At 34.3% G+C, this 13,254-nt stretch overlaps 1 protein-coding gene across 1 annotated transcript in view; it reads left to right on the forward strand.

Moving 5' to 3' along the window:
• Nucleotides 1–13,254, forward strand: part of GNAI1 (G protein subunit alpha i1) — an 85,077-nt gene that overhangs the window by 55,699 nt on the left and 16,124 nt on the right. Inside the window, exons 4-5 of the mRNA XM_019451292.2 lie at nucleotides 86–227; nucleotides 9,464–9,621. Coding sequence (XP_019306837.1) covers nucleotides 86–227; nucleotides 9,464–9,621 — 300 coding nt within the window. The remainder of the gene's footprint in view (nucleotides 1–85; nucleotides 228–9,463; nucleotides 9,622–13,254) is intronic.

The following is a 13,254-nucleotide window of genomic DNA, read 5'->3' on the forward strand; positions in this document are numbered from 1 at the left end:
ATATTAAATTTGTTTTTTTATGTTTAAGTGTACCCTTCCATCAAAGGAAGTAAGTTGTTTTGTGTTTTTCTTTTTGTCTCATTAGAATTATCCATGAAGCTGGTTATTCGGAGGAGGAATGTAAACAGTACAAAGCGGTGGTCTACAGCAACACCATCCAATCAATTATTGCTATCATTAGGGCCATGGGGAGGTTGAAGATAGACTTCGGTGACTCAGCTCGGGCGGTGAGTTGTTAAATTCATTAGAACAGGCCTGTTGGAGTACAAAGAATAACTTTTACATGATAATACCATACTACATAACGTAGATTTATCCACGGTCTCGGGACCCTTTTATAAAAGGACAGTGGTGAATGAAGTGAGTCAGAAGCTTTAGAAGTGAGGACCTAAGAATACACAAGATTGTGTAATCTTCTTTTTATAACTAGAATTTTTTCCTTATCCATCAGGTGATTTTGACAACTCCATAACCATGCAATATTTTCTGTATAACATGAGATACTGGGTACTCATGTATTTCCATGATGATTTTTAGTAGTTACTGTGGAGTTTAGTAAACTTCCTGTGCTGATTCTCTTCAGAATTTTTTTTTTTCATAATTTGGAATGCTGATATAATCTAATTATTTTATTTATGCCCAGCCTAAAAAGCAATCTAATCTCATATAGTGGAAATGGTATAAAATCTTGCCTGTCTTTGAATAGGAAAATATTGGCTGTTAGAAAACATGCATCAGAATTTCAGAGCTAAAGGGATTGAGGACCTTAGGAGACCTGCAAGTTCCACCCCTTTATTTTATCGGTAAAGAAACTGGAAGCCAAGACTTGACAAGATAGGAAGACTGGTAACCAAGGTGAAGATGGTAACCAAGGCACTGGGCCCACACTTACTTCTTTGGCCTGATAACACATTTTGCATTTGATGGCAGCAACCCTGGCCTAATCCATATGACACTTTATTTTTCATTTCACTGCACCCGTTTGCTTGCTTAATCTGTTTATTTAGAGTTTATTATTTGTGTGTTTTTTTAAAACTGATTTGTTTTTAATAACTGATAATAAAAGTTGACCTTCCCATAAAACTTTAACTGAAACTCTAGCTTAAATTTTAACATTTTTTTTTGTGCAGAGTAGGTGTACTATTACTACTACGGCTGCTTTTTATAGTGCTTTGTATGTGTGTGTGTGTGTGTGTGTGTGTGTGTGTGTGTGTGTGTGTGTGTGCGTGCGCGCGCGCATGCCATCTACCTATACTAATACCATGAGGATTTTTTATATTGAGACTTTTTCTTTTTGTCTTCTTAGTGTCTGGTCAATTTTTTTTTAACATTGAGGCTTTGTTCATGCTTATAGAAAAAAATGAAAGAAAACAATATTAGAAAATATGTATTGGGGAAATCTAAAATAAACCTGGTTTATTATTTATAAATTATACTAACATATCTTTGTAAGTTTTTGGTCCATATTAATCTACTAACCATTTCCTTTTAAACAAGAATTTAAAAACTTAGTGTTAATGAACTAAAATGTTCAAGTAGATTACAAGATTATTTTTAATAGTAATTCATTACATTTTCCTGAATCCTTTTTTTATGGAACAAGATTTGATCATATCCAGACATTTATGCCTTATCTACTATTCATTTAATCATTTTTATCTTTATTCATTTATCATTGATTCATTCAACAAATGCTTTTGTTTGTCTTTAACAGTGGGGAACCATCCTTAAAGGAGAAAGAATTGATGTAGATTGTAGTTTACATCAGTTCCACTGACAGTGATTTAAATCGTTTATCGTATCACATATAGGGTATTCTGCATTTAGATGTTATATGTGATAATTTAGAAAGATTTTGTAGCCTCCATTTTAGGAGGTGATTGAAGAGTCAGTGCAAGCAGTTTTTTATGAAGTCTTTTTATTTCATATTTTTCTTTCAAGGACTTAGTGACAGGTCTGACTTGAAGTAACTGCTCTGTCACTACAAACTTTTTTTTTTTTTAAGTTTCCCTGCCTGCCTCTCCCCCTCACTCCGATCCATCCTTCCTTCCTTCCTTCCTTCCTTCCTTCCTTCCTTCCTTCCTTCCTTCCTCCCTTCCTCCCTCCCTCCCTCCCTCCCTCCCTCCCTCCCTCCCTTCCTTCCTTCCTTGGTTCTGATGCTTTGAAAATCTACGTGTGGGACTTTTTTTCTCCTCTTTGTTTCACTTAGTGCTAGTTTGAGTCACTCTTCTTAGACTGTCTAGCTGTAGCCTAGTAACTGTTTCCCTCCTACCTTCAGACTATTCCTTCTGTTTGCTTTAGCCATTATTACTAACTCCTTCACACATATGTCTTCATGTTCTCAGGCTGGTTTTGATTGGTTTTGTGTTCTACTTAAGCTTTAAAATATTTGGAGGCTTTTGGAATTGTGCTAAGAAATACAAAGGTGAACTAAACATGTACATAAGGGACATTGGAACTTGAAACGTGTAAGAGTTTTCTAGACAAAAGCCAGGAAAAAGCATTCTGTGAATAAGAATATATTCAAAGGCTGAATATATTTCTATTTCTCAAATACCAGTTCTTGGACATATTATCCCTGAGTCGAAGGGTAACCAGATATTTAGTTTTGATAGGAACAACAGATGAGCTCTCAGAAAGTGATGTGAATAATGTTTTCTAACAACTGTGTATCAGTGTTTACCAGAGTCTTGCAAACTTAGATATTATCAACATTTTGATTTTTAATGTCTCATGCCTGAAAAATATTGTCTTCCTTTTTTTTTTCTTTTTTAGTTTTTATTTTCCTGTTAGTGAGGTGGGAAATCTTTGTCTTTTAGTATTTCTTCCGTGAATTCCTCTGAGTATTCGTCATTCAGTTCTGTTAAATTACTTGTTCTTTTCACATTGATTCTCTTTAAATATAAGGTATATTAACCTTTCTTTGAGTTTTCCAGATAATTTTGCTCAATATGTTTCTTTCAATTTTTTGAAATAGCAGTAACTTTGTTTTAGAACTCTTAAATTTTTTTGCATTAATTCTGACTTTGCTGTATCTTATTAGAGAGATCTTTCTCAAACTTACAATTACTTAAATACTCTTATTTTTCTAGAATGTTTATAGTTTTATTTTTTAGACTGATCACTTCACCCACCTGGAAAAGTTATTTGTGTCTCTTGGTGGGTGGGATCTAAATATATTTTATAATCTGATCATCCTTTGCCCCTACAGCCATTCCTTAGTGACTTGAAAATTCCTCCTGTAGCAGCAAAATGGATGTTTTTCTGAACCCCATTTTTTTCCATTGATGTATTCTTTCTTTTTTTTTCCAGATCAGTCACTTGTTAAATTACTTAGCCCTTATAAGTGTCTTTTATTACAATAAGATGGAAATAATAACATCTACCTGGGAGGGTTGTGAGAGATAATGACATAATGAACATCAAGCTTTTACCATGTCTTGTTCATAATAGATGCTCACTAAATGTTTATTGCTCCTATTGTTGCCATTTATAATTATTATATTACTGTCATCCTTCTCAGAATCAATGTATTTTAGTTCCTCTTGCCTCATAGGGTTAATTGGTATTTGGTAGGGTAAGAGCACTCATTCCATTGTTTTTTTTTGTTGTTGTTACCAAAATATGAAGTTGGTTTTGCGTTTCTCTCCAGGTGAACTTGAGAATCAACTTAATGCCCCACATCCCTGTTGAAACAAAACAAAAACAGTCTGTTGGTATCTTGATTGGAATTACATCTTAATATGTAGGTTAATTTGATGAGAATTGACTAAAAAGATGTAAAACTTACAGAAATGGTACTAATTTGCTGTGGTATGCTTCATATTTGGCAGTTACCAGATTTGCAAAGCAGATTACACATTAGTTATTTAAAATCAGAGGAAACAAAATTGTTTTCAAGGATTGCATAGAGCAATCAGATTTTGTGCTGACTATCCTTTCAAAACTCTCTCAGAATGAGTTACTCAATCTGTGGATGATAAATTATTGTTTTTAATAATGGGGAGTTAGGGAAGCATTATGTAGGAGCCTATTAACATGTCTCAGGCATTGCATCATTTAAAATAGTGCTCTCTTCAAAATGTGGTTCATGAATCTGTGTCTGTCCACAAGCATGCACATGAGTACAGGAATTAAGGAGAATTTACATTTAATGCAATTGGCAGAGTAATTTATATGGTAACTTTGATAGTTTAAGAAAATAGGTTTATATTTTGAGCGATTTAAATTTTATTTTGAAACAGATTGGAAATAAAAGAGAACAAAACATAGGACTGGTCCTTTGTCATGGATAGTTTAAGAAGCACTTACTTGGAATAATTTAGGAAACTGATTTGAATTGACTGAAAAGACCTCCCTTTCTCCCCCCAGCCTCAGCATGCACCTGCATAATGGCTACTTTTCGGTTTTTCTAATTTTGTAGTGTATTTCATTAGTTAGTTTCTGTCTGTCTGCCTAAATTGCCAGATTGTGTCTGAGAAAGGTTGTAACAATTTACCTTCCAGTCCTGTTTCCTAGAGTGCCTTTTCTTAGCACTCTGGGTAGCCAAAATTTAGAAATCTTAACATTTTAAAAATACTGGCTAATTTATTAGTACCTGTTATCTCATTTTAATGTGCATTTTTAATTTTTAGTGTAATTGCAGTTTTCCATATCTCTACTGACTATATTTTTCTTTCTCTTTGTCAGTGACCTGTTTTATGCCTTAGTCATTTACCACTTGGATTCTTGGTGTGTTGATTATGTATGAAACCTTTGTCCACTAATGTTCTTTCACATGTTGCTTATTGCCTTTAAATCTTAGGGTTTTGTTTTCTTACATCTTCCTCTGTTATTTTTTCCATTATGTTTAAATTTAGAAAATCTCTCCAAGATTTACTAAGTATTCATACTATTTTAAATGTTTTTTTTTTTTAGGGAAGTGAATTTTAACATTATTTCATGTGTTTGTTCTTTAATTACTCTAAAATTTACTCTGTGGTATGCATGAAGTTGAGATCTACATTATTTTTTTCCTCTTCAGGCGGCTATCTAATTATCAAGTAGAGTTGTGTTTTTTTCCTTAATCATATCCTATCTACTAATTTACCTAGCCACCTTTATCATGTAATAAGTTCAGATTTGATCTTTTTCTATTGATCTGCGTTAATACAAGAGTGTTCGACATGTTGTAAGCTTTTAATATCTGATAATTTTAGCCCTCCTTCCCCAGTATTCTTGCTCAAAATGTTCCTAGTCATTTCTACTTGTTATTTCTCCAGGTGAATGTTTGAATTGGTTTTATATTCTGGCTTATGTTTGAGAACTAAGAGGTTGTTATAGGATTATATTATTTTTGATTCTGAGGAAAATTGATTTTTGTATGTGGCTAAGTGGTATTAATCTTCCTTTGAAATGTAATATGTACCTCGAGCACTGTTTTTCTTTTTTCCTCAATTCACATATCAGCACATATTTTTATAGCTCTTGACAACAAGTTTTATTGTCCATCCAGAAAACATTTAAGTATTTTTTTTATTTTATGAACTTGAAAATAAAAAATACACGTATTTATAAGCTTCATAAGTATACGTATACAGGCTAATTTTATGTAGCATATTTATTATAATCTCTTATCTTGATGTAGAGAAGCTCATGTTCACTGCAATTTAATGAGAAATTTTGCTCTCTGCAATTTATTTAAAATTAGATTATTTTATTTTTAGCATTCCCCCATCGTGTTAAGCAGTACTATCGGAAAAAAGAAAAATGACTTCCTATTTCCTTGCCTCAGTCATTTTTACTTTGATTATATGTGTGTTTTGAGAGAAAAAAAATTTAACGCCTATGTATTCTTAAAGCAATTCTTGAAATGTCTGGGATTGGCACCATGGGCCATGGAGTGGTGACTTCCCTATTCTCAGGATTTCTTTAAAGGTATACTAACTTTGATAAAAGCAGTATAGTGGACTTAAATTTATAGGAATGATTATATCCTGTAGAAATTTGGCAGATTAAATATATGAGTAGTTCTCATATGTGGTATTCACTAATGTTATTAATGAAATAACTGAGTTAAGCCATTGGAACAAAAGATTTCCATACTTGTATCAATCATGACATCAATATATTATCATTGGGGCCAAAAATTTAGAGTTGTCACTATTTTTAAGACTATTTTATCATATTATTTAATCTCTATTATAGAAGGGCTTTCTGATTTTTTCTGTTTAAACTCTTAATCTCATTTATGATTCTGTCTGCTATATTAAAATAATCATCTAGCCTTTGCTTAAAAAACTTGGTCTCTCATTTCCCTTCCTTTTTTTTTTTTTTTTTTCTTTTTTTTTTTGGCATGGCTTTGATTGTTAAAAAGTGTTCTTTGTATGGAATTGAAATCTGGTATCTTTTGCCCTAAGAATTCTCTTTTTTATGCTTTATATCTAAATATGAAGTCTACTCTTACCTTTAATAATCCTTACTTCAAATGTCAGAAGACACCTGTCCTGGTCCCTCAGAGTCTTCTCTTCCCCATCCCAAAAGGACTCTTCTGAATTCCCATAAAGTAGGTGACAGCCTCAGATGAAATGTGCTGTCACTAAATAAATACAGCATGCCAAGTTCCTGACCCTCAGTGGGAAAAGCGACCCTGTTCCATGTCCCTTCACACGAAAGCCTTGCGTAACTTCTTCCTGAGTTCCCAGAGCACACAGTTGTATAAAGAGGCACTTACATTCTCTCCGCCATCTTATTTTCATTTAAGTCTTAGTAGCTTGAAAACATATTAAACGTGGCTACATCCAAGGATTTTTCCTTGCTACTCACAAATAATTGCCTGGCAAATAACATTTCTTTCAACACACACAGAAGAATGCCTGTGCTGCTTTACTCACCTGTATCCTTTCTGACTAAACTTCACTCTTTAGCAATCCCAATCTTTTTTCGACCCTATGTCTCACGGTTTTGGTACACCCATGTTTAGCGTTCTAAATGTTCTTAGGTAACATTATGTTACATACATTTTGAAAAGACTTCATTCCATGGCCAGGTAGGATTGTTGTTATCATTCTGTAGTTTTAACATTTATCTTGTCTTGGACAATGGCTGTTGACTGATATGTGTGATTGGATGACCGGTTAGCTGTGAAACATCAAATGAGTTGCTTAACCACTCTGTGTTCAGAGTCTTTTTATACAAAACAAAAGTTTAGGTAGAATGATTTCTAAAGTACTTTTAGAATAAGTTTAAGAATAAGATAAGTTTAAGAATAAGAATAAATTTAAGTAAGTTTAAATGTATTACCAGAAGGTGTAATTGATAGACCTCTGAATGTCCTCCTAATGACACGGTAGTGAATATTCTAGTTAGTTTTTCAAGGAAAAGAGACTATTTTACATTTTGTGAAGAAGAGACATTTTTGAATGTAACAGTACAGTTTATAAGTACACTTCCAAAGTTTCTCATGTCTTTTTCTTCAGGCTTCTTCCTAGACAGTTTGAAGAGAATGTGATCTTAAGACCCATACCAGAAGGCATTAGTGTTTTCTGTCAAGAAATTTTAATGAAATTGAATAAATATATCATAATGAAAGCTCATTAAAAACTACTTAAGTGAAAAGTGCTTTTCTGAAATGGAGAAAATTCTGTGTGATGTTAATAACAATGGCCAAATTTAGAAATTTCTCATATATAGACAGTTATTTGGAAAACTGAATGTTTACTGTAATTAGGTAAATGGTGCTACGAATGAACTTGAAACCATGTTATATTGGGTTTTATTAAGGTTATTGTACATGTGTTACTTGCTTGCATGCATTTCTCTTGTGATTTACTAAAAAGGGAAACATATGCTTGAATAATATGTTCCCATGCTGAGATACTTAATTATTTTTCAGTATGGGTTCTATCTGGAAAAAAAAAAAAAAAGAGAAGGTTCACAAATTGGCAGCAGAATGAATTTTACTGTCAGCTAATACGTTTGCTGTCCTGTGTCACCAAATGGCTTCTCTACTGTATACCTTATGTGTGTCATCACTTCATAAACATTTACTGTAGTACTTTGGGAAAATGCCCCTTGTTTAGAAAAACTAGGGATTGTCCACTGACTTAATGTAAAGCTGTAAGTCTTAGGCTACAGAGAATCTCTATGAAGATAGCAATTTCATATCTCCCCTATTTTTAGATTAACTATGTTCTTACCTGAAAACTATAGTTAATCCAGTTTTATACTCTTTTGCTGTTATCCAGCAGTGTAGCCCCCACCCACATATGGTTATTGAGTATTAGAAATGTCTCATCTGAATTGAGATATGCTGTTTGTAAAAATAAATGTCAGATTCTGAACACTAAATATGTATAAAAATGTGAAATATCCCAATAATTTTATTTTGATTTCATGTAGAAATGTCATCTTAGGTAGAGGTTAAACAAAACATCTTATTATATTAATTTCACCTTTCTTTTGCTTTTACAAATATGGCTATTAGAAAATTTAGAAGTACATCAGTGTCTCATGTTGTATTTCCTTTGGACAGCACTAAACTAGTGTGGTTGATTACCTGTGGATCATAATACTAAATATTTGTAGCCTCAAAACGTAAGGAAAATTTAATTAACTTTATACACAGCATTCCTTCACTTAAAATATTTTGCATGCTGTCTTCAGTATGCATTGTATTTCTACTTCATAGCTGTGTTTATTTTGCTTTTTTCTATGCCTGTGTGAGCAAACACCTGCCCCCCACCCCTGGCCCATTGATTTAATACATATATATATATATATATATATATATATATATATATACACACACACACACACATATACATACATATATATATGTATATACATACATATGTATATATATATGTCACAAAATATATACACACACACACACACACACACACACACACACATATATAAGGTCTCCTGAAAATCTGAGAAAATAGTTCTATGTGAAACTGCCTATTCCACATTGATTTCTCCCTTCTCTGAATTAAATCTGTTCCTTGTGTAAAGAAGATCAGAAAGCTAACATTTAATTAGATTCTATCTTAAAATAATCTTTAATGGTGTTAGTGTGTTTCTTAGAAACATTTTGGGAGGGAGGGGTGACACATATATTATTTCTCTGTTTTCAAAACTGATCATTATCAGTGCACAAAAAAACTGTGAGAGATCATGAATAGTCACTTAATGGATCCCCTCTTGAGTTGTAAGTGTAGTGTGTCATTCTTCCAGTTTTCCTAGTGCCTTGATAGCTGTTACTGATATTATAAAACATAGACTCATGATTGAAGATTACTCTTTTAGTTAAGCCAGTTTTTTAAGTGGTGCTATTGAGAATTAAGTTCTGACCCCAATGAAAAACAAAGGAAGTTCACTGTTGCACTTTTCTTATAATCTGCAATGCCTCCCTTTGTAATTTTACCCTGTAATGTGTCTCTCTTCACTTAAAAAAAAAAAAAAATGGTCTTTGAATGTTCAGGATGATGCCCGCCAACTGTTTGTGCTTGCTGGAGCCGCTGAAGAAGGCTTTATGACTGCAGAACTTGCCGGAGTTATAAAGAGATTGTGGAAAGATAGTGGTGTACAAGCCTGTTTCAACAGATCCCGAGAGTACCAGCTTAATGATTCCGCAGCATAGTAAGTAATCATAACTTTAGAACTAAACTATCATGAATAATTACTTGGAAGTCAAATATACCTCCAAGTCAATGCTATTGCAGAATTGGCTGACACATTCTTGTAAAACTCAGGATATTCAGGATGACAGTATTTGAAAACTTTATTTTTTATGTGTAGATAGCATTGCAGTTATTTTCTCTGCCTTCAGAAGTGTCTCAAGAGACTCATGCTTATGTAACTCTAATTGAAACATGCAGAATGGACTTTTTCCAGTGAATTTCCAAGAAAGTAATTGGAACTTCACAAAGTTCACTCTGAATTTGGGTATATCTCTAGTTTTCCCGGGACTAGCCCAAGGGGAGGGTAACTTATTTTGTTCTTTTTATTATTTTTTAAGTTTCATTTATTTATTTTTAGAGAGACAAAGACGGCATGAGTGGGGGAGGGGCAGAGAGAGAGGGAGACAGAGAATCCCACGTAGGCTCCTCATTGTCAGTGTGGAGCCAGACACGGGGCTCAAACTCAACGAAATTGTGAGATGATGACCTGAGCTGAAACCAAGAGTCAGAAAGTTAAATGACTGAGTCACCCAGGCAACCCTGATTTTGTTCTTTTCATTATACTAATAGTGCCTGAGAAGAGTTACTCATCCAGTGACAGGCACTTTGTGTGTATGGTGAAGGGGTATATGGTGATCCCAAGATATCTTCTGTAGCTGTACACTTGAAAATTATCAACTGTTCCCTGTTGCACTAGACATCAGTATTTTGTAAGAAAAATCTACCCTGGTTTTTTTGGATGGTGGCCACAGAAAGTTCATAAAGCAAGTTGTGATAAAACCTGGTCAGGGAGCTTTCTGCTTGGTGATCTAGCAGATCACTTGATAAAAAAATCAAGTATTTGTTTCCATTATTTGGCACACATACTCAGCAGAAATGTCAGATATGAATGGCCTTGATTGGTCTCCAGACATGTGCTCTGCTGTACTCATTTTGCTTCCCAAGGTTGTTCCATTTTCTTGAAAGAGCTATTGGCTTTTAGGGACACAAGTGAGAATAAGATAGAAGATGATGGGTATTAGTAAGATTTAGGTAAATACACATACTTCACAGTGAAAAACAAACTGGGTATGGCTCTTCCTGATTACCACGTCGCATGTCATTGGTTACACATCAGAGTACTCAGTATGTGTCACATGAGTGGTTTAGTGCAGATGAGTAAATAACAGACATTTTTGTGGAACCCATGCCCATTTTTGTCATGCTCTATTTTCTGGTCTGTGTTTTAATGCTTTGCCACTCTATACACCATACATGTTAGTATGTACGTATTTTATACACGTATAAGTCACATGTTACTGAATATGTAGTTCCACTGGTGTCATCTTTGCCTTTGTCATCTTTTCATCAGTGAGTTTGACTCACTGATTAGGTCTTTGCCTCCCTGTTTTATATACTTACAGTACACAAAATTTTTTTTTCAGAACGCTGACAGATTTACATTTACTTTGAATAATTTGATTTGTATTTTTGTTGAAATTATTTACTTCCTGCCTCTGCCACTACACTGTAAATTCAGTAAGGTCTGCTTTTACCGTATGTTCTTTCTTCATTGCCTGACACATAATTGTCATTCACTGTGCCTTTGTTTAGTAATGAATGAACTAACAAACCATACTTTACAGAAGGTAGAAGAGAAATTAGAAAAAAAATTATTTACAGAAGAACATAACTGTTACACCATATTATTTGCTTTAGCACCACGAGCACCTGCAGAAAGATCTAAATGGGAATCCCTGTCATGTTGAGAAGAGTGCTCTTAGCCGAGCCCACCAAGGGGAGCTTTTTCAGTAGTAAAGGGGTGCTTCTCGGGGACAATCGACTGAAGTGTGTTTCCCCATATGGTGGTACTTCCTGGACCCCTGCAGTCTAATGGCCAAGGCTTGTCTCCTGTGTACAGTGCACTGAGAAGAATAAGCCATTTTGTCTCCCCAGTAGTTCATTACTAGTGGTTCTGACCTTAAGATGGCAATAATGGAACCATTTTCCAAGAATGAAGGAAGTCACAGAAATTTTCTCCTCCACAGTGGTTACAGTACATCTTGATTTCCGAGTTTTTGACTGGGGGGGGCGGGGCAGAGCGGGGGGGGGGAGGGGCTGCCAAGTTGCCCATTACGACTGTCCAAGCACCAGTTTACTTTAAATTTGTGATCATTTAAAACAATTGGAGTTTTTCATAGTGCCAGTTTTTCTTATTTGTCACGTTGAAATATAAATGTGCGTTATCTTTAGAGGCAATTCTGAAGCAGTTTTAAGCAAAGAAATGAATCTGAGTAATCAAAGCCCATTTTGAGAGTAACACTACTTAAAAGGGACAATGAGTAAAATCTTGCCATGGCCTGTTTATTAAGTTAGATTTTCTTACAATAATACATAACGTTATATATGTGGAATTAAAAACACAGATAAGTACTGGGGGATTATTACCAGTGCAGTTAGATAATAAGATTCTTTTAAGTTCAGCAAATAATACAGATAACTCAAGGTGTCCTCTCTCGTTGTATTCTAGTATCACATACATATACTTAACTGTCTTTAAAACATTTTTGATTACTCAGTGTTTGGATAGCTTTTGACCTCCATGTCTACAAATCAAATATTTATTAAGCTCCTTTTGTTCGCAAGACCTGTTGTAAATGGCTAAGGAACAGTTTCAGAGGATAACCTCAATTAACATTGCAGTAGTTAGTGCCTCTCTGTAATAAACATAGATGTGTCTTCTAAATCGTCATTGACTGATTACTCTCAGCTATTAGAAGACACTGTAGGGATGGTCCCCACGATCAGCTGACCTTAAGATTAAGTCCAGACTTCTCTTTTGAATTTCTGCATCACCCTTCCTAGGGGCCTTGCTTTCTGAGAAACGAGATGTGACTGTTCCTGTCTCCATACTGTTTTACTAATTCTCCTCATGTGGATGGCATTCTCTTTTTTTTCTGTCCCATCATTCAGATTTCTGTTTAAACCCCTCACCACCCATGAATGCTTCTTTAACCACCGAGGTTCACATTAATCTATTTGGACATTCTACAACATTATTTACTATATAAAATGGCATGAGATAATTTACACAGAATAATTTCGTGGTATGACACCGCTACATTTGAATAGCACAACATATTTGGCATCATTGGCAGAGAGTTTTGAATGGGTGGGTGACTAAAATCAGTGAGAAGTAAAATACGAATATTGATTTAGAGAGCCAGTAAAATGCAGAGTAAAAGAGCATGTGTGCTGTTTTCCTATGTGTAACTTAAGGCTGGTTGAAAAGGAACAGTGTTGAATTCAGCCTTCGACTAGAGGTTACTCATTAGTTTCTTTAAAGTGTAAGATTCTCAGAATCCTCAAGAGTAATGTCTGGAAAATAAACACAGTGCTATATAAAAAATGTGTAGTAAAGAATTTTAAGAAACAAACTTGTAGTGTACAGTTGGTTTTGTGTGGTTTTTAAGAAGTTGTTACTCTGTTTTGTTTCCAACAAGGAGAATGACTAGTGTGCTTAGGAAACAAAGAACACAACACTTGAAAAGTGTTAAAAGAGCTTTGTGGCTGGAGACTTATATAAACGTTTTCATTTCAGTGGGAGTTAATA

This window comes from Panthera pardus, unplaced genomic scaffold (assembly GCF_024362965.1).
Source record: "Panthera pardus isolate Hobbes unplaced genomic scaffold, ASM2436296v1 HiC_scaffold_8, whole genome shotgun sequence".
Lineage (NCBI taxonomy): Eukaryota > Metazoa > Chordata > Mammalia > Carnivora > Felidae > Panthera > Panthera pardus.